The sequence below is a fragment of the Vicugna pacos genome, chromosome 16 (assembly GCF_048564905.1).
Source record: "Vicugna pacos chromosome 16, VicPac4, whole genome shotgun sequence".
Lineage (NCBI taxonomy): Eukaryota > Metazoa > Chordata > Mammalia > Artiodactyla > Camelidae > Vicugna > Vicugna pacos.
This window is the reverse complement of record NC_133002.1, coordinates 9298423-9323399: the sequence shown is the minus strand read 5'-3', so window position 1 is coordinate 9323399 and position 24977 is coordinate 9298423. Positions and strand designations below refer to the sequence as shown.

The window sequence follows — 24977 nt, the reverse complement described above, 5'->3', positions numbered from 1 at the left end:
AAAGGTGTAAGAGGGTGACCCTCACTGGCAAGGCTGACTTGGATCAGGAGGTGACAGAGGAAAAACCCCTCTGGGGTTGGAAGTTTGGGAAAGGAGATCTCCTTGGCTGGGGAGAGCTGGGCCTGGAAGGAGGGCCGGAAGGGGAGCCAGGGGGAGCCAGGGCTGGTGAAGAGGAGCAGGGCTGACGTGTGTCCCAAGACCCGCCACCTCCCTCCCCGCCCACAGACCTTTCTCGCCGCGCTTCTTCCGGGACCGGTCGATGTGGTCCTTGAGCTGGATGCGGACCTGCCGCTCAGTGGGCTGGTCACGGATGAAGGGGAACTTCAGGAGCTGCTCAGTTGGTGGGCGGCTCAGGTAAGTCTTGATGAGACAGGTGTCAATGAAGTCGATGAACTTCTTAGACCTGGAAACGATGGTGGCTCACACCCGGAGGGCCGCCTCGGGAGTGGGGTGGTCCCAGGAGGGAGAGGGGGGATCATTCATCCAAAAGCCACCCTGCCTTCCCTCCTGTCTCCACGTATCCCAGCACTAGGTTCCTGGCTACAGTGCCACCCCCTCTGGACCCCTCTTTTCAGGTGCAGACCCAAGTGTGGGTGCAGGGGGTACAGCGGGGTGCCTTGTCCAGGGGCCTCCTTCCGAGATGCCAGACTCCCAGAGACCTACCATTTCTTGGACTTGAGCCTGGGTGGCGGGTTCCGGGGGATGAGGAAGAGGGCTCGCATGGGGTGCATGTCACACAGAGCTGGCGCAAAGAAGAGATGTGGTCAGTCCCTCTTGTCATGCTGAGAGCCTAAAGGAGCCCTTCTCACCAGCCGTCCCATAACCCACCTCCTCCCAACAGCTGCTTTCTGGGCCCTCCCCTCTCTCCCAGACTCCGCACTTACGGGGCGCTCCCTCTGCCATCTCGATGGCTGTGATTCCTAGAGACCAGATGTCACTCTGCAGAGACGAGAGGAGAGGGACAGGTGAATGTTCCTGACCACTCTCTTCACCCTCCACACCCAGCCTCTTATCCAGAGACCGGTTCCCAAGGCTCCTCTGCTCCTACCCGCACTACCCTCACCCTCCCCAACCTTCGACCTTCGCATACACCCTCTCCTTGCTGCAGAATGTTCCCTGTCCTCACTGCTAACATGCCTGTAGGCCTGCATTTTGTTCCCCGACCTGCTCAGACCGGTATCTTGTCTACCCATCGCCCCACCTCACTTCCTGCCCTTGGCTGCCTCCATGTGCCCAACTCCGTACCCTGTAATCATAGGTGGCGTCGGGGTTCTCATCACAGGCGATGACCTCGGGGGCCATCCAGTAGGGGGTCCCGATGAAAGTGTTCCGCCTGCCCACGGTGCGGTCCAGCTGAGCGCTCACCCCAAAATCCACTGGGAAGACACAGAGGGAGGGGCCGTAGCAGAGCGCCACATCTGCTCCCGGGTCTCAGACTCAGCCCGTGTGAGCATGCCCTGCGGGGACGCCCCCTGCCACCTCTGCCGTGCCATGGACGTCCCAAAGACCCTGACCTAAGCTCCTGCATCACGTCTGGGGAAAAACTACGGTGAAAGGACCAAGGGACAGCCTCCCAGGCAGAAAGGGCCAAACTATCCTATCTCCCCAGAGGGGCCTGCACAGCACCTGAGACACAACAGGCGGCAGGGAAAAAACTTCCTCAAGTGATTCTCAACAGAAGGCATCTCTGAGGAGGAGCGAACCTCCCAGCCCACAGGTAGTTGGACCGGAGCCACCACAGGGAGTGAATACAGGGGCCTCTCGATCTGTGCTGGACGTCAGAAGGGGTCGGCGTACCTAGCTTGACCTCAGCGTTCTCAGTCAGCAGCACGTTCTGCCCCTTGATGTCTCGGTGGATCACCTTGTGGGCGTGGAGATGGGCCAGACCCTGGGGCGGGAGGTGGGGGGAGTGGCCTTGGTGTTGAGCGGAGGGGAGGGGCAGGCATCAGTCCTGCCCCACGCCCTACCCAGGAGCACAAGTCCAGGCTGAGCTTTTGTGGGGACTTTCCTCTGAGGGTTCTCCAAGGTAGGGACTCCGCCTCCACCCCCACCCGCATCTGGCCATCTGCTCCTTCAAAAGGGCACAGTTCCATCTCCCTCCGCATGCGGGAGGGTCCCTGTTCAGGGAGCCGCTGCAGCGGGACGGGCCCAGGAGGTGGCGGGAGGGGCCTGGCGCTCACCCGGAGAATCTCTCTGCAGATGTAGGCGATACAGTCCTCCTTCAGGGCGTTCCCTTTCGTGTTCTTCACCAGGTCTGTCACGGAACCAGCACCGCAGAACTCCATCACCAGCTACGGTCCCAGGGAGGCACGGGAAGGAAAAGCATCTGTCAGCCAAGGCCCCTGCCGGTCAGCCCCCTGCAGGAGGGCCGGCGCCCCTGGTGCCAGGATTGGTACAAGCTGGAGAGCAGGGGCCACAGACCTTGCTAAGTGTAGGAGGGAAGCTGGGGGAGGTTTACTGTTGGGAAAGACAGGGAAGGTGCGGGTAAGGGAGGGGGTCTGGGTCCAGAGTAGGCGCCCAGCAAATCCCTGAAACTGTAGACAAACGACGTGGGCTTGTGCATTTCCCTGGGCTTTCATCAGGTGCTCCCTGGGACCCGTGAAGCCCCGATGGTTAAGAACCCCTGCTCTGGAGCAGGAGCCCGGCCACCTATGGCCTGTGAGCTAAGCATGCTTTTTATATTTTTAAATGGTTGGAAGAAAATCAAAGGAGGAATCATATGGAATTCAAATCTCGGTGTCCTAAACAGAGACCTTTGGGAATCCAGCGACATTCCCATTCATCTCCGCATTGTCTGTGGCTGAGCTGAGTCGATGCTGGAAACTTTATGACCTACAGAGCTGCAGATACTATCTGGCCAACCCCTGACAGAGAGGCAAGAAAGGGGCCAAGAATCAGCAATTCCCAGGTCCACTGGAGGCAACAGGGGCTACCAGAGAGCTGCGGGAGGGAGCCTGTGATCAGGCAGGGCTGAGCAGGGAAGTGAGAAGAGATGGGCTGGCATCTCTAGGGACCCAGAGGCAGAGGCCAAATGAGACTGGGGGGTCAGTATGCCTGTCCAGATGTTTTCACTGTATGTTTTCTAAAAGCCACATCCAACGCGGAAAAAGGCTGGCTGGGATGTGTACATTTGCATGTGCAATAGAGGTTAATTTGCATACACCTCGCATCTGGGCCTCCCCCTCCCACAGCAGAGCCCAATGGAAGGAGCAGACGACAGTGTCCCTCGGGGTCCAGAAGGGGGCGCCCAGTCACTAGCACCTAACCTTTAGTCCTCAGTGATTGCCCACTTCACTGTTGGCAGGTAAACCTACCTGATGTGTTACTCAGTTGTGTGTGTGTGTGTGTCCCCAAAAGACGTGCAGACAGGGACCATGACTCATGATTATCTGTGCAGGGTACACAGAAGGTGCTCAATAAGCACTTGTCTGGCAACTGCTGGGAGGGGGGATGTGGCCTGAGCTCCCCCTACCCTGCCCCACCCTCCCAGCCATCACTGTGTTCCCTGCTGCTCGCCCCTCTGGGGCTGGGCTGAGCACCAGAAAGGGCGAGGCTGGGGACGGCCGGCCCCAGTGCCCAGGCTAGGGAGGGCGATGACTCTTAGGAATGTTCTGAGCCAGAAGGGAATCTGGGAGAGGCCCGAAAGAGCTACAGCGAGCTGCGGCTGAGTAACCATCCAGCAAGGCTTGCGCACTGCCCCGAGGGGGCGAGTCTTGCCGCCACCCATAGATAGTCTGACCTGCTGCTCTCCCAGGAGCTGTGCACAAAGGCAGGAGAATGGATGGACCAACCCGGGAGCGGCAGGCGGACAGGCCAGAGGGGGCTTCTCACCCAGAGCTGGTCGTCGTTCCCAGGGGGGCTCTTCTTGATGAAGGCCCCGTAGTAGGTGGCGATGTTGCGGTGGTGAGAGTATTTTTTCAACATGTTGATCTCCTGTTTGATCTCTTCCTCCTCATCCTAGGTGAATGGGAGGAGGTGAGTCCTCAGAGGCTCCCCTGCCTTGCCCTCTTCTCAACACTTTGACCCTCCCTCTGCCCCGCGCCGCTCCCTACCTCCGTGACATCCATGACCTTGATGGCAGCCAGCTGCCCAGTCTTGACATGCCGACCCTGCAGGACAGAGAGCCAGGCACGGAGGGACTGGGGTCTGCGCTCAGGAAGGGCGTGGTTCTGGGAAAGGCCCCACCTTTTGGCTGTTTTCTGTCTTAGAAAGTGCCCCTCATGGAGGCGAGACACCTCAGTTTGGGTTGGTCATAGGGGTCATAGACAGAGGACTACAGAAAAACCACTGAGCCTGGATTCCACGTGCCAAGCTGGATGAGGATGAAGGGTCTCCTCTTAAACACTTAGGGATGAGCTAGAGATACTTAAGCTCTGCTCCAGCATCTCTGGCTTAGACGTCCTACAGTTTGAAAGAGCAGGGAGTGACAGATACCTCTCCATCCTCAGACAGAGCTGGAGGGAGCTAGGGGATGAGGCGGGGGAGGGAGAGCTTTGCCTCTCCGGCATCTTCTGTGCAAGACAAACAGCCTGGTGCTTTCCTGATTCACCGCTCCGGACAGGAGGCCTCTCCCAGAATCACCCCTGCCCCAAGGCTTTTTATTATTGTTGGCAGGAAAGAAAAAAGCGCTGAGATTTGAGGGAACTCAGAAACACAGCAGGGCAGACTGACGTGTGGATGCCTCATCGCTAGCGCTAATGGGAAGAAGCTCCTGGCGTGTGTCCCTGCCATTCCCCTTCCTCCCCCTTCACACTCCTGGAACTCCTAACAGGAGCTGTCTCGGGCTCGGACAGGAAAGTCCAAGGCTTCCTGGGGAAGAGCAGGGAGGGGGCACTGCCAGCCTGTGGATTATTTTTATCCTCACCAGTCTTTCAAGACCCTAAGCCCAGAGAAGCAGCAGAACACAGAGCTACCATTTCCATGGCAACGGTTAGGCAAGAGATGGGGGGGATGGAGGGGCATCTGCTTCCCAAAGCTTACAGGGAAGAAGGGTAAGAGACAGGCAGGTGGTGCCAGTGATCCAGGAGACCTGCGCCCCTGCGATGCAGATGAGACTTGTGAAAAGGCCGAGCATCATGTCTGGAGACAAGAAGCCAGGTGTGTGCTCGGGGGCTGCCAGCTCCAGGGCAGCAGCCAGCCTGAACACCTCTCTGCTGCAACCACTTCCCCCACCCAGTGTGACCTGTGGTCAGACCACGTGAGAGGCCTGGGCCGTCTAGGCTAAAAGCCACAATCAGTGGTCAAGGAAATGCCACCTCTGTTGGGGAGAGAGGCAGCCTCAAAGCAGAAGGCCTGAGTGCAGGCCAGTGTCTCGGGTCTCACTGGTCTCAGGAGAAGCCAACCCTGCACCTCCGGCCTGAGCTCTGACACACACGTCCTCATACTCTTCCTGCCGCCCTCACATGTCCTGGTCCCACACCCAACCCAGCTGCAGACTGCTCCTGCCACACCCAGGACCAGTTCTAAATGCAGAGGCCGAGGCCAGCAAAAACACCCCGCTTCGTGCTGCTTCCTTTCCTCGCGACGTTTATTCTCTCTCCTCTCCCCACAAGGCTTCTCCCAACAGTCCCCCTGCCCCCGTCATCTCCCAGAGCCCCCCTCAAACCTCCGGACCTGGGCCTACTCACGAGAGGCCTCTGGAAGAGGATGTTGCCGCTGCACACCAGAGCCTCACCTTGTACACCTGTCCATAGGTTCCATTGCCGACCACTTCCACCAGCTCAAAGATTCCAGCAGGGTCCTGGGGAGGGCAGAGAAGGGAGAGAGAAAAAATAAGTTGTTAGGACTTCAGAACAGGATCCTGGAGCTAGAAGTCTTCACTTAGATGAGAGTGAATACTGGTATACTAGATGGGGCTTCAGGGACCCTGACGGCCAGCTGCCCTTTTCCTGGACTGGTTTAGCATTCGTGTTCTCTGGGAAAAGTCAGAAGGAGGAGAGAGAAAACAGAAGTCAGAGCCCAGCTGGCCATTCAGACATGCTTCTGTTTTCAAATTCAGTGACAAAGCCTGAAAGTCTGTGGCCTCATCTGCACCACGGGGACACCTGAGTACCCACCTCTGGTGTTGGTGTCAACTTCAAATGAGGCAATGCCCATAAAATGCTTAAGACGGTGCCTGGCACAAGCATGTGTGTAATAAAAGTTAATTATCATCATTTATTGTTTTATTCCTTAAAAGCAGGGATGAGGAAAGGTAGGAGGGGCCGGAACTCAAGAGCCACATTCCTTGTGTCCTATCTCTCCCCAGTCTCCCCAGTCCTCCTGAGACCCAGAGCTTCCAGTATTGGGGGGGGGCAGGAAGGACCTGGGGGATGGAGAACGGAGAGGGACAGTGATAAGGGAGAACTTGCAGTTCCCGCTTGATTTCCCGGGTCAAGCGGTACCAGGAGAGGAGGGGAGAGGGCCGAAAGGCTGGGACAAAGCCTCCAAAGAGGCGCATGGCCTGCTGGGCCCAGCAGCACAGCTGCCTGGGGGCCACCCACACCCTCCTGGCAGGACTTCTTTTTGAGTGAGTGAGTGAGGGAGAGAGGGAGAGAGGGCGAGGTTGGGAGGTGCAGGCCGGCGCTCCTTCATCTCCCACCTCCTGCAGGACAGGCCCAGTCACAGCACAGGCCCTTCTCCCACCTGCACAACTGAGTGAGGATGTCACTTAGCAAACAAACTCTCCAGGCAACGCCTGGGCCTCTGTGCTGTCAACCCTAGAAGTATGTAATCTAAAACTCCCTTCTGATTCTGAAAACCAATATAGGATTTCTGAAAAAACACCCCCCTCCACCTCAAAACCAAATAAACCAAAGGAATGCTTCATCCACTGCGGGAAGCACATGGAGCAGAGCTGGGCGTGCTGGAGACCCAGGAAATCCCAGCTTTCTCAGACAGTCTTTGTCTGTTTTCTCCGGCAGGGGAACGGGAGGACTGGAGACGTGGACTGGAGACGTATCCTGCGCTCCCCGTGCGGCCCCCATCAGAGCACGTGCCACCAGGCGCTGGAACCGTACATTGAGTCGTCTGCACACTCCCCAGAGGAAGGGGCTGAATCTTCCTTGCTCACAGCCTGTCTAGCACCAACCCCAGGGCCTGGCAGGCAGCAGCCTGAAAAAAAACATCCCAGAACTGCCCCGGAGGGAAGAGTGACAGAAGTTGCAGAGGGTACCCCCCACCCCCGACCTGCTCTGAAGGGGCCTGGGCTGACCAGACAAAGAATTCCCTGGTATAGAAGTTGAACTATTTAGATCCAGCTGAAAAACCTCTTGAACAGGTGTACAAAACCATCAGGCCCCACAGGAAAGGGAGGAAATGTCACTGCAGCATGAGGGGCCGAGGAGAGGTTCATGTGAACCTGAGAGCTGCAGGGAACCTGGAGGAAGTTATCCTGTCCACCTGCAAGCTCACAAGTAGAGGCTTGGAGTGAACAGAGTTCCCTAAAAACCTCCCCCAAGAAGGCCTCATCCATTCTGGGGCTGCTTTTCTTTTTTAAAATTGTTTTTCCAACTTTTTTATTTTTTTAAATTTTTATTACTTTTTCATCTTTTCTGAGGGGGAGGTAATTAGGTTATTCTTTCTTTTTTTTTTTTTAATGGATGGACTAGGGTTGAACCCAAGACCTCGGGCACGCTGGGCATGCATTCTACCACTGAGCTATACCCTCGCCCTCCATTCTGGAGCCTCTTATTAACTGCTGGGAAGTCCTTTATTGCATCTGAGTTCCTTCTGAGGTGAGTGGAGGCAGGAGAAAGAACCTGGTCTTGATTTTCTGGATGCTCCTAATCTGAGAGGGAAATGTGAACAGCCTGTTAATACGCTGCCATCACCTCACATCAGCACAGACAGGTTGAATTTGGTAACCTCAGCGCCCAGGCTGGCTCATTCCAGCACGTTTGGGAGGCACTGAGGGAAGAAAGGATAATCTCTGAGGTCAGACACTCAGGTTCAGATACCGATTTAATGGTTTCAAGCCCATTTCCTGACCCACAGCCAGGACGACCACACCTCTGAGGGGGTTATTCTGAGGACTCAGCTGAGACCACGCGCAGAACACAGCAGCCGTGGTGCCAAACTCCCTCCACAGAACGCGCTCCACAGAGGCCGGCCCGCCCCACTTCTGCACAGCGGCACGGTCTTCACAGCAAATCCCACCTCTGCATCGTCCTCTTCCATCCTTCCCCTGCCCAGCCCGCCCCCCCCCCCCGTTTCCTCATACACATCACACTCATCCAGTCCTTTCTCCCTTCACAGTGCCCATTTGGCTCCTCCTCCCCATCCCTGAAGCTGCCACCCCAGACCTGCCCCTTCCCTCCTCCCTCCTGCAGCCCCCGCCTCGCCACCCATCCTGCCGCTGCTGCAGCCCAAAAACGGCCCTTTCCTGATTCAGCTCTTCTGCCCACAAGTGGCATGGCTCCTCACTGCTTACAGAAGGGAATCCAAACACCTCGGCTGGATACTTCAAGTTGCCCCACCATTAACCAAGTGATAAATATTTTCTGAGTTCGTGTCGACATCCACCCTGCACTGGGCTGGGCCCTAATCGGGGGACATCTGTCAGGCGACTTTATCTTCTTTCACTTACTCATTAAATATGTATTGCGCACTGACTGTGTGACAGACAAGTCCTCAGTTAGGCACAACGGGGAACTCAGTGACAGATGAGAAACATGGACGGTCCCTCAAGGACCTTATGATTTTACAGACAGGCCAAGTTCCCCGACACCAACATGAGGCAGTTTATGATCACAGCCGTGAGAGCGATGGAAAGCACTCGAGCCCTGGAGCAGTGGAGACAGCGCTGGAGAGTGACTTTCTAGAGAGGATGTAGCTTTGTGTCCATGAGCAAGTATTTAACTTTTTGGGGCCTCATCTTCTTCACACTAACTAAGAGAAAGCTGGACTAGGTAAAAAGTCCGCTCTACAGTTTCAGAGGGCAGACTGCAATTCAGGGTGGGAATCTCAGGCAGGCTCCCCGGAGGAGGTGGGCTTTGGAGGGTGGGTTAAGTTTCCAGTTAGTGACAAGAACTGAAGAGTAGGGGAGGGTATGGCTCAAGTGGTAGAGAGCATGCTTAGTATGCGTGAGGTCCTGGGTTCAATCCCCAGTACCTCCTCTAAAAATAAATAAATAAATCTAATGACCTCCTACCCCCTCATGAGTGTGAGATGGTGTCCAGGGTGAGGGAGCCGCTGAGCACCTCAGTGGGAAGTACAGTTGCGAGAGCAGAGGGGGGACAGTGGGGACAGGAGTGGTCAGGGTGATGAGGAAGTGAAGGCTAAGGGTGCAGCACCCGCTCTGGAGAAGCCTGACTTTGGGAGGAAGGGGAAACAGGTGATGGCTAGCAGCAGCAGGGTCAGACAAAAGGGTTTTCAAAATAGGGACGATCTCTCCTGCTTACAGAAGAGACGACAAAAAGAGGGGGAGGCTGATGAGGCCTGATGAGCTGAATGTTTAAATGACACATATGTGTGTATGTGTATGTATCTGTGCATGTATGTGTGTGTATGTATGTATGAGTAGGTAAGCTGGAGCTGCCACTGGACTACAGTAATGACCAAGTACAACAGTGCTTACTTCTCCGATACACTTACCCCAGGAGTCAGAACACCCAGAAACACGCACCAAAGTTCACGTACAATTTTTTCATTGATCTGGCTACAAACGTGAGCCCTTCAAATATGTGCCTGTCTGTGTGCTCAGTCACCCCCTTCGATGCTGATCTAGAACCATCCCCAGAAGGAGGTGCTCTGCTCCTGGGAAGCCCCGTCAATCCTGGCCTGCCCTTGCACCGGGGCACAGCTCTGGGGCGATGCTCTGCAGGCCTTCTCCGGCTCCTTCTCTGGTGCTCAAACTGCTCTCAGCAGCTTGGTTCTTGTCCAGCCAGCTGCTGGGAGATGGGAAGGGATGGGGACAATTAATGAGAGGAGGGAGAGAGGAGAACAGGAAGAGACCCATGCTGAAGTAAAGAGGAAGGAAGGTAGGGGAGCTCCATGAAGACCCAATTGTCTATGATGTCAGAGGGAAGACCATCTACTACGTAGGAGTGAATGAGGTGGGAAAGCTTGGGAAGAGATGCTACACAGTTCTCAGACTTCAGGACATGTAAGCATCCTAGCATCCCGCTCCAGATTTAGCACTGTAGGTCTGGGGTGAGGAGCAGGAATCTGTATATTTAACAGATCCTCTGGATGAGTCCAATGCAGAGGGTCAATGGCACAGAGAAATGGTGCTTTAGGGGGTTTCTAACAGGTTAATGGAGGCGCAGGACTACCCGGGGAGCCGGAGCGGTCTGAGTGGAGTCACAGTGGCGCAGTGACTCCCTGCTGCTCTCTCCTACGCCGGCTCTCCATCCTCACTGACTCAACTCATGCCCACTTCCCCCTATGTTCTTGTGGCCAACTCTGCCTAAAATGACTTCTCTCGTCAGCCAAGCCATATTCCAAGTTCCCCCCCCCACCCCGACCCCAGGGAAGTCTTCCCTAGCCACTCTAGTCCACCACATGCTATCCAACCCAAGGATTTCAACCTCAATTTCACATATTAATCTCATCTATTAAACTGATTGAGTACACCACGGTTGCAGAATACAAGATCGATATACAAAAACCAACTCTATTTCTACATATTACAATGAGTAATCCAAATATGAAATTAAGAAAACAATTCCATTTATAATATTGTCAAAAAGAATATATTTAACCAAAGATGTGTTAGACATGTACACTGAAAGCTGTAAAACATTGCTGAAAGAAATTAAAGGTCTAAATGGGAAGATATCCCCTATTTCTGGATCAGAAGACTTCATATTGTTAAGACCTATACATTCAGTACACTTCTATCAAAATTCTAGCTTTTTTTTTTTTGAGAAATTGACAAGCTTGTCCTAAAAGATCATACAGAAATGCAAAGGATCCAAAAGAGACACACAATCTTGAAAAGGAAGAACAAAGAGGACTCACACTTCTCAACTAAAAAACTTACTGCAAAGCTACAGTAATCAAGACAGCATGATACTGCCATAATGACAGACATACAGATCAATGCTCTGGAACTGAGAATCCAAAAATAAACTCTTACATTCGGGGTCAATTGATTTCCAACAGGAGCGCCAAGGCCATTCAATAGTCTTTTCAACAAATGGTGCCAGGACAACCAAATATCCACATTTAAAAGACTGGAGTTGGACCCCTACACCTCATACCATACACAAAAAATTAGTTCAAAATGGTTCACAGACCCGAAAAGTTTAAGAGCTAACATGGTAACAATCTCAAAAGAAAATGTAAGGAGTAGATCTTCATGCCCTTGGATCAAGGAATGGTTTTAGATGACACCAAAAGCACAAGCGACAAAGAAAAAAAAATAAATTGGACTTCATCAAAATTTAAAACTTACGTGCTTAAAGGACACCATCAAGAAAGTGAAAGGACAACTTACAGAACAGGAGAAAACATTTGCAAATTATGTATCTGATCAGGGACTTGTATCTAGATAAAGACTTATATCTGATAAAGGACTTGTATCCAGAATAGTAAAAAGAACTCCTTAAGGATAAAATAACTCAACAATAAAAAGACAAATAACCCAATTAAAAATTGGACAAAGGATCTGAATAGACATTTTTCCCAAAGAAGATATATGGTGGCCAATAAGCACATGAAAAGATGTTCAACATGAGTCACTAGGGAAATGGGAACCAAAACCACAGGACACCACTTCACACTAAGACAGCCATAATCAAAAGGATGGACAATAATGAGCATGTGGAGAATCTGGAACCCTCATACACTGCTGGTGGGAATGTAAAATGGTGCAGTCACTTTGGAAAACAATTTAGCAGTTCCTCAGGGTGTAAAACAGAGTTATCACATGATCCAGGAATTCTGCTCCTAGGTAGATACCCAAGATAACTGAAAACACACGTACACACAAAAATCTGCAGATGAAATGTTCACAGCAGCATTACTGATAAGAGCCCCAAAATAGAAACAACCTAATGTCCATCTACCAATGAATAGATGTGTTATAACCATTTATGGATAGTCCAATAATATGATACTCCAATAATGGAATTTTATTTGGCAATAAAAAGATACGAAGTAATGATACATGCTACAACTTGGATGAACATTGAAAACATTACACTAAATGAAAGAAGACAGTAAAAAAAAAAACCCACATATTGTAAGGCTCCATTTATGTGTAACATCTGTAACAGGCAAATCCGTAGAGACAGAAAATAGAGTAGTGGTTTCCAGGGGCTGGGAGGAGAGAGGAATGGTAGTGACTGCTGTTGGGTGTTCGGTTTTGCTTGGGGCTGATGAAAATGTTCTGAAATTGGACAGTAGTGATAGCAAGTCTGTGAATACACTTAAAACCACTCTAAAATACTTTAAAAGGCTGAACTTTGTGCTATGTGAGTTATATATCAATAGAGCTATTATTAAAAATAGTAATCCTAAGAGCATCTCCCAGAAGGCTCAATACATTATTGTTGATTAGGGACAGCTTCCACTCTAAGAAAGCTACCCTACTAACACGGAAGGAGCCCTCGAAGTGCTTCCGGTCTAATAACACCTATGAAAAAAGTCCTGAGAAAATAATAAAATACAACCATCTACATGATACAGAGTTAGGCAACCTGGTTTCTATTCTGGTTCTGCTGCTTTAACAGGCTGTGTGTTTGAGGGCAAGTCACTTAACCTCTCTGGGTTCCCTTTCGACAAGAAAACTTGCACTTCTAACTCTCTGATTCTAAATGTGCAAGTGCACGCTTCCACGAAGCTGCCAACCTGATGACTAGGTATTACTTCCTCCCCGCGTGCCAGGAGTTGTGTCAGACTCTGGAATACAGTAGTGAGTAAAACGGGGCAGTCCCTGCTGAAAGCCACCTGCCCTAGAAAGAAACGTGTTTACATTTTGATGGGAGAGGCAGACCCTAAACAACGCTACAGTTCTTTCTTTGTAACCGTGGTACCTCTTATGTGCTATGGAGAACCACAGGGTGCTAAGAGACAAACTTGACCAAGTGTGGGGAATCGGAAAGATTCTACCAAGGGTGATGTACTTAAGCTGGGGTCTAGAAGCCTTCCCAGGACTTTTCTGAGCAAAGAATGCTCTGCCCATCTCTGTGGCCCTTATTTTGACTGCCTTATGAGATCTCCCACATTTTCTGTCTCAGGGATCTCTCACATTTGCCCACCATCCTCATATCCCCTTAATAATTAACTAGCTAGCAGTTTTTGAGTATTTTCTCTGGTCCTGGTACTGCTAAGCACTTGAGAAGTATAATCTCATAACAAATTCTAAGGTAGGTGCTGTTGGCATATTTATTCCACAGGGAAGGAAGTTTAGAGCAATTAAATAACATGACCGGGGTTACGCACAGCCAAGAAGTGGAGCCAAATTCTGGCCTCAAAATTTGACTCCCAGGCCTCCTTTGCCCTGCTCGGAGGTCCTGTTACTTGAAGAACTATATTTTCAACCATTTGGTCCCTTTCTTGCCCTAGTCGTAGCTCTTAAGTCCAGGAGATGGGTTCTTGACCCAGGGGTAGCCAATCCAAGGTAGAAGAGAAAAGGTGAGCAAGGGCGTTTCTTGCTCAGCCATTCCAACTAAAACCCAAGAGGAAGATTTCAGATAGGTACCTGGATGGTCAGGGCTGCAGGGCCATTCTCATCTCAGGTAAAGGAAAGAGAGACTGGTCATGAGCGGAGAGGCCAGCTGAGAACGAAGCAGAGCAGAGAAGGAAGTGGGGGACAGACCCCACTGACCGACTCCCACCGTGCCCGGGAGGTACCACGACCCAGAAGCCCTTAGAGCTCCAGTTTCAGGGAGCGGGCGACGCTGCAGCTCGTGTGCTCAGGCTACAGTGAGATTCTGGACCTCAAAAGCTGATAAAAATGAACAGTGATAGCCAGCACTGTTCTAGGATCTTTACACACGAATTAATTCAGTCCCCGCAAAACTCCAGGATGTTAATACTATTATTATCGCCATTTTGCAGACGAGGGAACTGAGGCTCAGGAAGGTAAGTAACTTGCCCAAGGTCAAACAGCTAATTAAGTGGCGGGGCCAGGATTTGAATGCACAAAGCTTGGCTCCAGAGTCAGGACAGACTGAGATAAGGTTAAAAATAAAGGCTGTGACTATTTCCCAAGAGAAAATAGGAAAGAGTTTATGGGTCAATTGTTTTGAGGACTGGCTGGGATGGGGTGGTGGCAGGGGCAACAGTTGAAGCTCAAGGCCGAGGGCGCCCTGAGCCACACCTGCAGGACATGGGAGGGAGAGGAGAGGAAAGAACCCCAGGACTCCCCTGCAATCGGCGTGCGGGTACCCAGAAACATACAGGTGAGGTCTGGAGTCATGGTGGAACCCAGGAGGAAGGGGTAGGGACAGAGTGGCCACAAGGAGGCCAGCCCCTCAGGTTTGGGGTCCCATTTCTTGGAGGTGGCCCAGAGGTGGCAGATAAGCCCCCACCACAGCCTCAGTGCTGTTCCACCGACAACACCTCCCGTCAGCACAGGCCACTCCCTGGGCTGCTTCAAACTGTCCCCATCGCAATGGGGAGGGTCCTTTCCGCTGTGCCCGCTCTGCACAGAGATGAAATTCCCTGAGGGGTACGGGTGTTTTGAAGTACTTTAACAAATGCAAACTGTTATTATCAATATTTGCGGCATCCTTTTTAACTGCCTGCCAAAGAGTGCTTTCTTACACCCTGGCTCTACCTTCCAGGAGCTTATAAACCAGATGCCGACACAGAGAAGAGAATTAACATGTCGAGAAGAGTTACACGTGCTGAAACATCAGGGGTGAGACTGCTTTTGAGGCAACTGCAGAAGCCAGCAGGATAGGAAAATTTATCCCCCACTTTTGCTGACCCATGAGTCTTAGAGTATTTCAGAGCTGGAAGGGCCATCCATTAAGAATTCCAGGAGATTCCAGTTTCCGCTGGAACGGTAGAAAGAACTAGAACTGCAAAGCTTGGGAAGGGCTGAGTCCTTGGGAAAGAGACAAGGGAAGGTCTGGTCTCTCCCGCGCTTCAGGCCTGGCAGTGATCATTCACGCGGATGTGCCCTGGCAGGTCCTGCTGCTGTAACCAGTGAGGTGTCCTAACCCAGGCGAGCTGCCATCCTACCCTCAACGGGGGAACAGTGCCAGGAGGCGGGGCTGCCCCAGGGTTGGGGGAGGAGGAGGACAAGCGATGGGGGAGGGGGCCTGAGCCCACCTCCTCCTGTTGCCAAGCACACACAGGACCAGGGGATCAAGAGAAACCTGAGATACAGACGGGGGATGGTGGGGAGAAGTGTGGGGCCGCTCGGGAAAGAGAATGGGAACTTGTGGTCCACAGAGGGAACCACAGAGAGCTGCCTAATGAAGCCCAGAGCCAACAGCTCTGGTCTGGAAGAACAGGGCTGCCAGGGCCTGTGGGGCCTCTCTCTATCTGGTGCGGAGACTAGGCTGGGCTGAGAGGCCCTCCTGCCCTCCCTCCCAGAAGAAAACAATAGGCCTGTTTTCCTGAGCTCTTCCTGTGACCCAGAAGGCCCACACAGAGAGGAAGAGGGAGGCAGAGGCAGGGCTGGTACCAAGACACAGCCTGGGGGAGGGGGCCTTCAACCTCCCAGAAGCTCATCAGTGGCCTCAAAGCCACCCCCAAAACACCAACAGCCCAAGCGCTAAAACACCGACTGCGGGGCAACCCCATCCCCTGTCCCACTACCATCCAGATCAGTAACCCCAAGCCCCTTCCTCGGACCCAGCATCGGGGAGGGGCTGAGGGGCTGACAAGTCTCCCCAGCAGGGAGGCCCCCAGGGACGCAGGCACACTCAGAACTGGCAGAGACACGGAGTGGGGGATATTCTGGTGGAGGGTGGAGACCCAGACGTCCCTCAATTAGCTGTGAGCACCTAGAGGATGTGTGTGCATGTACGCACCTGGGAAACACTACAGGAGGGTGTGTGTTTGTGAGAAAGGAGGGTGTGTGAGAGGACAAGGCTGTGAGTGCATGTGTGGGCTGCGGGCAGGGCAGCGGCAGGAAAAGTTCTGTCAGGTCACCTCTCTCTTTGTACCCAGGGAGAGAAAGCAGACAGCCCCAAGGACCCAACGGGTCCAGACATCTGTCTTCATCAACAGGACTGGCCCTCTGAGGCCGGGGTCAGTCTCTGTTTCCCCACAGCACCAGGGGGAGTGTGTCATGTTACCCCCATTCCTACCCCAAGGGCTCAGAGTGGAAAGCAGGAGATGGACTTGTGAGAAAAGAAGTCAGCAGAGATGGTCAGGGCACCTCCTCCCGAGCCACCAAACTGGACAGATGAGAGGGGGAAAGGAAGGTGAAAACCCTTCTCAATTCCCCATTGTCCGCAACGTCCAGCAATAAACTGGACTCTACGGAAGCTTTCCCAAAGCTCTGCTTCCCAGCTCCCATTCCTCTCTCCCACTGCCGCTCCACTCTGCTCTGGGGTAAGCCTGCCTCTCACACTGTGGAACTGAGCTGCACCCTTTCTGGCTCCACACTGTGAAGTACTAGTCCTCTGTTTATGGGCTGCTTTGAAGTGTTTTTATGGGAAAAGAGTGCAGGAGGGGAGGAACTCAAGTACGCCCCCGGAGCAGAGGGGCGGGAAAGAAACCAGGAAAGATATTTACGTGCTGGCAGAAGGGTAGCTTTTAAGTCACTCCTCTTGGTTCTCTAAGATCCAAGAAAAACACACACATGAACATGAACACATACACACATGCAGACACATGCGGAGGCAGAGGCAAGTCCAGACATGACACACACGTGAACACAAACCCCATTCTGATCAGGAACCAGTCAGAGCAGATGGGGGCCCTGCCTGAGCCAGGCGGGGAGCAGTTCCCCCCACACCTCAGTGCCCAGGTTCCCCACAGCATAGGGACCCTGGGCTGGGGGCTTCATCCAGACCAGAGGTCTCCAAGGATGGAGAGGCCCACAGGAGGTGGGTAGCTGACACTTGGAGGTAGCAAGATGAGAGAGGTCTTTGGAATAGCGCAGAGGAGAGAAAGTCAGGCAGCGGGGGAGGTAGAGAAGAAGAGGGGACCAGAATTCAACAGCCTTGTGCTGCTTCTAAAATGGCCGCAGGCAAGGCAGGGGACAGATGGTCTCTTTCTGATGCCGAGCCGGAGAAGTGGGGAAAGGGAAAAGGAAAAAATAAATACCATCACACTCAGAAATTTAAAAATAAACCAAGAAATCTAAAAGATAAACAGCTTGCTTCTGAGATTCCGCCTGTCTCCAGAGTCTCTGAAGGGAAAACAGAACTGCAGGCCCCGGGGGACAACCCTCAGCCTTGGGTCTGAAGACTGCGGGAGCTCATGCTAGCCATCCCCCTGCCCAGAGCCGGAAGATCGTGCCAGGTCTTCCAGGCAGCTGAGGGGTTATCTTCCCTTTACCTCTCCAGTATTCACTTCCCAAGTCTCAACTTTTTAAGGCCTTTGCTTTTAAAACATTACAAGCCACCAGAGTCTGATCTTGGCCCCGACACAAGAATCAGTCTCTGTCTGTGGCCAGCAGAATCAATTTCATCATCTCACGGCCACTGCCATGGCCGCCATCACCCAACCACCCGGCTCATCACGGTCTACAAGGTGCTTCCACAGCCATTAGCTCGTGTGTGCCTCCGACCTGCAGGCAGGCCAGGCAGGAATTACTACCCCATTTCACAGGTGAGAAAAACCAAGGTTCCAAGAAGTCAAGCTTCTCAAAGTGGGGCTGGAACTCAAGCCTGGTTAGTCTTCCGATGGCAAATCCAAGGAGGCCTCCCATGGTACACACCACCCCCAGAGCTTTGTCCACTGGATTCCATGTGCTGTCTGTGGGCCAGAGAGGTTCTTCCTTAGGCTCAAATTGGACTGCCTTGAAGCTGATGATCCCAGGTACGGTTCATCTGGAGCCCTGTCCATCCCCATCCTGGGATCATTTGTTTCTTGCTGGTGTGGGGACGAGGCAGGAGGCAGTAACCCTCACTCCACTGGATTTCTCTCAGTTCTTCGTGTGGGTCTTTGCATACGCTGTCCATTCTTCCAAGAGCATCTCTCCCCTCCCCTCTACTTGGATGCCCCATGCCCATTCTTCCAGACTTCAGCATAGTCATCACCTCCTCCAGGAGGCTTCCCTGACTATCTTCCTGCTCCCACAGCACTCTGAACTGCCCATTTCCTGGCACCAATTACATTTTTGGAGATTGATTCTTTAATTGTCTGTATCCTCTGCAAGAGGTCTTAGAGGTCAAGGCCACATTCAATATCTTTCTGTTGAATGAATAAATACAGAAATAAAAGAAAGTTGGTATTATTTAGGAAAAAACCAACCCCTTTCCAACAGTTTCTAACACTAGTTTTGGGTTTATCTCAAATCTCCCAAAACAATCCATAAATATTTACTTAAAAGCAAAGCACTAGGACAGCTACCAAAAGTGAATCCTCTTTTGTCAGCTTTCCATAATTTATATGCTTGGTAAATATGTATTTCTAGAAAGTGGACTTTCTTAAAGCAGGGAACACCTATATAGTTGGCTAAAACCAACTGGGAACTTTAACAAGAACTCAAAAACCATAGGAAACAAGAAGAGAAAAAGAGAAGGTTCCTGAAGGAGGAAAGAGTTAAGCATTTTGGAAAAGAGAAAGGAATGGAAAGAGGCTGGGTCAGGCAGAAGACGGTCCCATCTCAGAGGACAACTCAGGTTCAAAAGTATACGCGGATAACTCAGGGGCGGATTTTCTTAGCTGAAGCACCAGGCAGCCGGGAGTCTGGTGAGATGGAATGACATGGAACAGTTAGTGTCTGTACTTCACTGAGGAAGTAAAGTGATCTGGGCGCTGGTTCTGATTCTTCACGTGATGGAGGCAAACTGGCAAATCACTTCACCTCTCAGAGCCCCTTTTCCTTATCTACCCAACCCCATCGCCCAAGAACTCCTGGATGTAAAGACATTTTGATATCCACAAAGAGCTACGAATTTGCACAGTCATTGTGAAGGGACTTGCCTCCCACAGAGCAAGGAAAAAACCACCCAAAGGTGATTTACCCAGACTGCTGGTGTCACTGGGATTTAGAGTGAAGAGTGGCAGCTCAGGACAAAAGAAACAAGATACAAAAGTAGAATTGTGAGGAGCGCAGTTGAAAGAGAAGAGAGAAGAGTGATCTGTGGCCCTGGAGGTGGGGCTGCAGGGCAGGGAGGAAGGGTGGTCCCCAGCAGACGCTGGAGAGAGAAAGGGCAGAGTATGGGAGCAGGAGGAGGCAGGTGGGCGGGGGGGGGGGGGGAGACGTCAGGCCCATCGAGGCTGGCAGACAGAGGAGGACAACGATAATCAGGGGCTGGCTAATAATAAGGCTTCTCACTGCTGGTTTCCCATTGTAGCACAAACAAACCATTATACCTCATGGCCAACCGCCTCCTGTGGGAGTCAGGTGCCCACAAATCCACGGCAAGAGGCTGGGGAGGCTTCATGACCAAGAGAGCCTGTGACCTGTCCTACCCCTGTGTGGCTTCTCATTCTGGAAAGGAGACCAACCAGATGCCATGAGAGAGAATTTTGGAAGGAATGCTATGACAGGCGAGGGGACGGTGGAAAGATACCCTGGGAGGAAGGGTAGAGGGTGCAGAGCTGAGTCAGTTGGAAGAAGAGCAGGTGGAGGGTGGGGCCCGCAGGGAGGGGGAGGAAAGACTGAATCACAGGCTTAGAAAGGGTTATTCTCCAAAGGGTGGAGACCAGATATTCTCTGGCCCCACCAAGGACCAACTCAGAATAAATGACAATTAAAGCCCAGGGGGTATAGGTGAGACAGAAGGAGGAAGGCGGAGCAAACATGCTCACCCAACTTTTAACCAGGCCCACCCAGCTCTCTTCTTTTTTCTAAGAAACCTTCCCTGGGTGCATTCATGCCAACTCCAGGGCCCGGTGATCATACATTCATTCAACAAATATCGAGTGTCTGGTAGAGACTAGAATGTAGCAATGAACAAAACAGAAATAGTCCCTTCCTTCATGGAGCTTACAGGAAGCCAACATTAAAGACACAATTACACAACAGGAACCGACTGGGATAGGCTGTGGAATAGAAGAAGTACTGAGCACTATCAGAAAAATTAATGGGAGGCTCACAGGAGTTGGGGGCGTGGGGAGGAAAGGCCTGCTGGGGAAGTAACATTTCTGTTGAGACCAAAAGGACAAGTAAGAGTTAACCAAGCAAAGGTCAGGGGTAGGGAGGGCACAAGGCTCTGAGGCAGAAAGAGCCTTGAGTCTCCAGTGATTGTTCAGCCGCTAGCTGCCCAGCCCAAATCTGTGCCTCTCCATAAGGCACTCTACACATTTCTGTGCAGAAGTCCTGTCTCTCACATCTGAATAGAATCATGTATCCCCATCAGAATGTCCCCGAGGGCGAGGTGCAGGTATTCCCCCCTCTGGCTGAGTGCTTCCTCTGGGTGGGCCCGAGCTTTTACACAGAAGGACTGGCCTGCTGGAATTCCTGACTCAGGGGACAGGACAAACAGGAGTTTCAAGTTCAGATAGTAGATTTTGAAGTTGCTCTTTTTCCCAATGAAGCTGGAAGACTTTCAGGCGATGGTAGAAGGCTCTAGGGCAGGGAAGGGGAAGCCAGGCTCAGAGAATTCCAGGACCACACCTGGGGGCTCAATGAGTCACCCACCCACAGCCATTAAAACTGAACTCAATACACTGGGTGATTTTCTCTTCCCCAAACAAAACACGAAAGAGGAGAGGAATGTTAACAGAACCCCAGGAGACACCCTTTCTGGGCACTTTCATAAGAGAAACCATGCAGCTACCACCTGTCTAATGAGCAGCTACCAAGCCAAGCACTTTACTTACACTTTTATTTAACCCTCGGAACAGCCCTGTTAGGTGGGTCTTGTTATCCTCATTTAAGAAATGAGGGAAAGGAGGCACTGGGGTAGTAATGACCTTGCTAAAGGTCACAGAGTAAGTGACAGAACTGGGATTTGAATTCAAATCTGCCCCCAGCGCCTCTGCTTTTGGAGGAGAGTGATGATGGGGGAGGCCCCACTAAACTAGGTCCCCGTCTTCAAAGAGCAAGTAGAAGTTCCCTGCCTTCCCAGGTCAGCCCTCATCTGGGCTGCCCGCTCCTCCCCTCGCACTAACAGGCTCAGGAGGGCCTCTGGAGTGCACACCTACTGAAGTTCTACTACAGCCAGTCCTGCACTCCTTCTCCTGAACCTCCCCTTTATTTTGTGTTCAGATGCCTAGGCATATTCATTCAACAAACCCACATGCCCACACCCCATGCCCACACCCCTACTTTGTTCCACCCTGAGCGCTGTTTCCTAGACCAGCTCACAGACACCATGCTCAGTACCCAGCCTGGCCAACCCCCTCCTCCCAGACTGTTTCTCTCAACTCCTCCTTTGCCTGGCTTCATCCACCTAAGTGCACCCTTCCTTATAACACTACATTGCAAAGCACATATCTGATCCATTCATGGATTTAAGTCACTGTTGAGATCCAACAGAGCACCCCACTTAGCAGGCACTCAGAGTTTTAGGAGGGGAGGAGGGGGGCTCTTGAGTCTTAAGGGACCTTAAGGATTATCTGGTCCAGTAGTTTTCAAAGGAAGTCTGCATCAGATCACCTGGGAAAACACGTATACCAGGGCCCCACCCTGGATGGACTGAATCACCTCCAGGGGCAGGGCCTGGGCATATGTAGGTTAAAAAAATAAAGCTACCCAGGCAATTGTGATTGAGCCTCTGATTAAGAGCCACTGTTCTCATCCTGTCGATCTTCAAGTAAGGAAACCAGGTCCCAGAGAGATGGCACCCATCCTGTAAACTAGAGATGGAACTGAAACAGGAACCAGGTCTCCCAGCTCCTAATGCCACGCTCACTCCATGTATCATGTTGCTTCAACTCCAACACCACTGTGTCTGCAGGCCTCCGACTGGGAGCTCTCTGGAGATGTCAGCATTGCCTTATCGGAGCAGCTTATGAGGCCAGGGCAGGGGATCTGGGCAGTAGCGGGAGCATTAATCATTGACTTGTGAAACACACCTCATCTACACAGAACGTACCTTGGACCCCAGGCTGACCAAACACACGTGAGCCCTTTGTTTCTGGTGGGGACTGGGCACCGCAGCAGAGTGCTTGAGCGCAGGCATGTCGGAAGTCAGCTCTGACCAGCTCTGGGACCCTGACTCACTGCTGGCACCCTTAAAAATGTAAGATGGCCCTGGATGCTCTGCTTTAAACACAGGCACTTAAGCCACTTTTCACTTTTATTAGTGATAGTGGTGGTGATGATAACCATATCCAGGCAGGCGTAATTCCGGACTGCAGGACAGCACCTAAGGAAGGCTGTGTTTCCCCGAGTGAGTGAGGGGAACGTTCCTTCATTTATGCTTCAAACACCAGGGGTAGGTGAGCCAGGCTCAGTCCAAGAAAAAAGATCAACCCCAATTCATACCTGGCTCAATTTAAGAAATAGGCTTTAGGTTATAGTGAGAGGGGCTGTGGTGAGAAAGGTCACTGGGCAGACCCTGGAAGATGACGGTAAAATACATGTAGCATCCTCTAAGGTTGCACGCAGAAGACAGAGAAAAATCATTTTTTTCTCCTCCTGGGTGACTTTAGTGCCAAGCCTGCCTCTCCTTCCTTTTTCCTTCTTTCCCCATGAAGGTCAGTGAAGAAACTGTAAATGGTGTGGACAAAGGAAAGTGAGGAGGCCGGGCAGGCCACTGAATCGGTCACCGCTATTCTAAGAAATCCAACTCAATTCTAGGTCATGCTTTGGGTCTGTCCAGGGGTGTGGACACCACAGAAGGAAATAGCCTGACCTGGCTCCAAACTGAGCAGGCTTGGAGGCCCAGGAGGGTGACAATGAAGGGCCTCAAAGGCCGCCCACGGCTTCCCCACAACACCTTTAGTAGCTAATCACTCCTTCCTTCTACACTGATACATGAACACATGTGTGTGGAATACAGCTTCCAGCCAGAGATGCACCACTGGCCACCCCAAGGTGGAACACAGGAAGGACAAGGACACTCTGCTGGGTCCAAGGTCCTCATCTCAGTGTGGTTTTCTCCTCCTTCCAGGGAGGCTCCCAGGGAACGCGCGTACCCCTCACACACAAATGCAGAAACGCTGTTATGTTTCATTATCTTAAACCCTACATGACCTCCTTTCCAACTTCCTCTGGCACCTACCCACCAGACCCCCAGGATGAGGAGGAAGAGCTGAGAACAAGCAAGATGATGAACGTAAGCACAACAGGACCACGAAGCAAGTCGCGGCTGGGAGAGGGCGCATGGAGCTGAATTCGGAAGAGAAACCCTCCACTTCTCTTTCTTTTGTGATTCCATGCAGACATTTCACTTCAAACCCCGGTTGCCTTGCACAGGAGCCAGGAGGGAGGGGGTGGTTCAGGGCTGGCTGATGACACAAGGACTTCTGAAACAGGTCACCTCACCTGACTCGACAAACACTAGGCATCTGCAATGTCAGCCCTCTGCTCAACTCTGCACACACAAGAGGGAGGAGCCCTGGCACGGCGGTGGCCAGGGGGTGGGGGAGGGGAATGGGGAGTTCGTGTCTAATGGGGACAGAGTTTCAGTTGGGGAAGGGGAGAAAGTTCCGGAGAGGGACGGTGGTGATGGTCGCACAACAATGTGAATGTACTTAATGCCACCGAACTGTACACTTTAAAATGGCTAAAGTGGTGTATTTTATGTTATACATATTTAACTATAATAAAAACAAATTTTTAAAAGGGGGTGCGGGGGGGGAGTGAGATCACTTTCCTTTCCTCCCTTTGAAGAACAGGCTTTCTTTGGAATCATTCACTCTCTCCTCCAGACTAAATCTGAATTCTTTTGCATGCTCCCCCTCCAACATCAGAGTGCTCTGCCCGGCAGCCTGACATCCAGAAATCTCTACCAGTTCTGGGCACAGGCCCCATGGAGTTCTGTATTCCCAGCGTGTGCCCACCAACGCCCACCCACCAGCAGTTCCCAAAGGCTCAGGCTAAAGTCACTTACTCCCTTGTCTCAAACAAATGCCCCAGGAATATGATGAAAACCTGTCCTCTATCAAGACAGATCTACATCATGTCCTCTTGGAGGCAGGGACCATTTCTCATACGGGCTCCTTCCAGTCTGGGAAGGAGACCATGTTCCAAAAGTCTCCTAATCCTTTACCACAGAAACTCTCTGGACAGTGTTATATTATTCAGAATGAGCTCGGGAAGCCTCTTGACCACACGCCCCACATTTACAATTAAAGCAAGTAGAAAGCAATACTGCCCCAGGCACATGGTCCAGACCGCCAGCGGCACTGCGTCCTCCCCTCAGTGCGCATGCACCCAGGGAGCCCCCCCCCGGGAGCCCCCCACCCCCCGCACACGGGGGCACCCAGGCTCCAGCACTGGGTCAGAACCTGCGTCTGCGTCTGGGATCTGCCACTTTTTGGCCGTCCAACCCACAGACAAGTTATTTAACTTCCAAGTTCTGTAAGCCCTTGGTTTCTTCATCTTAAAAATGAGGAAAACATCCCACTTCAAAGGGTTATTGTGAGGGATAATGAGATTATATAAGGAGAGAACATACTGCATGAGAAGTATTCATTATTATTCCTGTTCCACCCTAAAAACCCCTTCTGAAATGAATCCACATTAAAATATAAATGACTTATATCAGAGCAATCCTTGTTCCGAACTGAAGAAAAAGGGAAAAAAAGAGGGCTTCTTAGAGGCCTGAAGGGATAAAGCGCCCAGCTAACTTCTGAACCACATGCTCCCCGTCCACCCCCTCCCTCCAGCTCCCCCCTCCCCACGCCAACCTTGTTTTGTTTGTCATGTAGGTCGTAGGGAGTTTCCACGGTGATGGAAGACCTTGTGAAGGTTAGAGGGACGTTCTCCAGGTCTCCAAACCTTAGCTAGACAAGACCAGAGCCCATCCAGTCATCCCTCCTAAGCTGGATTCGGAGAGTGAGATGTGATGACTGCACAG

The 24977-nt window shown here is 51.9% G+C and overlaps 1 protein-coding gene across 4 annotated transcripts in view; it reads right to left on the bottom strand.

Annotated features, from left to right (window-relative positions):
• The window catches only part of MINK1 (misshapen like kinase 1), a 44290-nt gene that overhangs the window by 10530 nt on the left and 8783 nt on the right, over positions 1 to 24977 (bottom strand). For all 4 annotated transcript variants that reach the window (XM_072940504.1, XM_072940505.1, XM_072940506.1 and 1 more), the window contains exons 2-10: positions 5675 to 5740; positions 4053 to 4109; positions 3832 to 3957; positions 2181 to 2291; positions 1798 to 1888; positions 1246 to 1376; positions 885 to 939; positions 664 to 742; positions 228 to 403 (exon numbers count right to left, since the gene is read on the bottom strand). In XM_072940504.1, coding sequence (XP_072796605.1) covers positions 228 to 403; positions 664 to 742; positions 885 to 939; positions 1246 to 1376; positions 1798 to 1888; positions 2181 to 2291; positions 3832 to 3957; positions 4053 to 4109; positions 5675 to 5740 — 892 coding nt within the window. The remainder of the gene's footprint in view (positions 1 to 227; positions 404 to 663; positions 743 to 884; positions 940 to 1245; positions 1377 to 1797; positions 1889 to 2180; positions 2292 to 3831; positions 3958 to 4052; positions 4110 to 5674; positions 5741 to 24977) is intronic.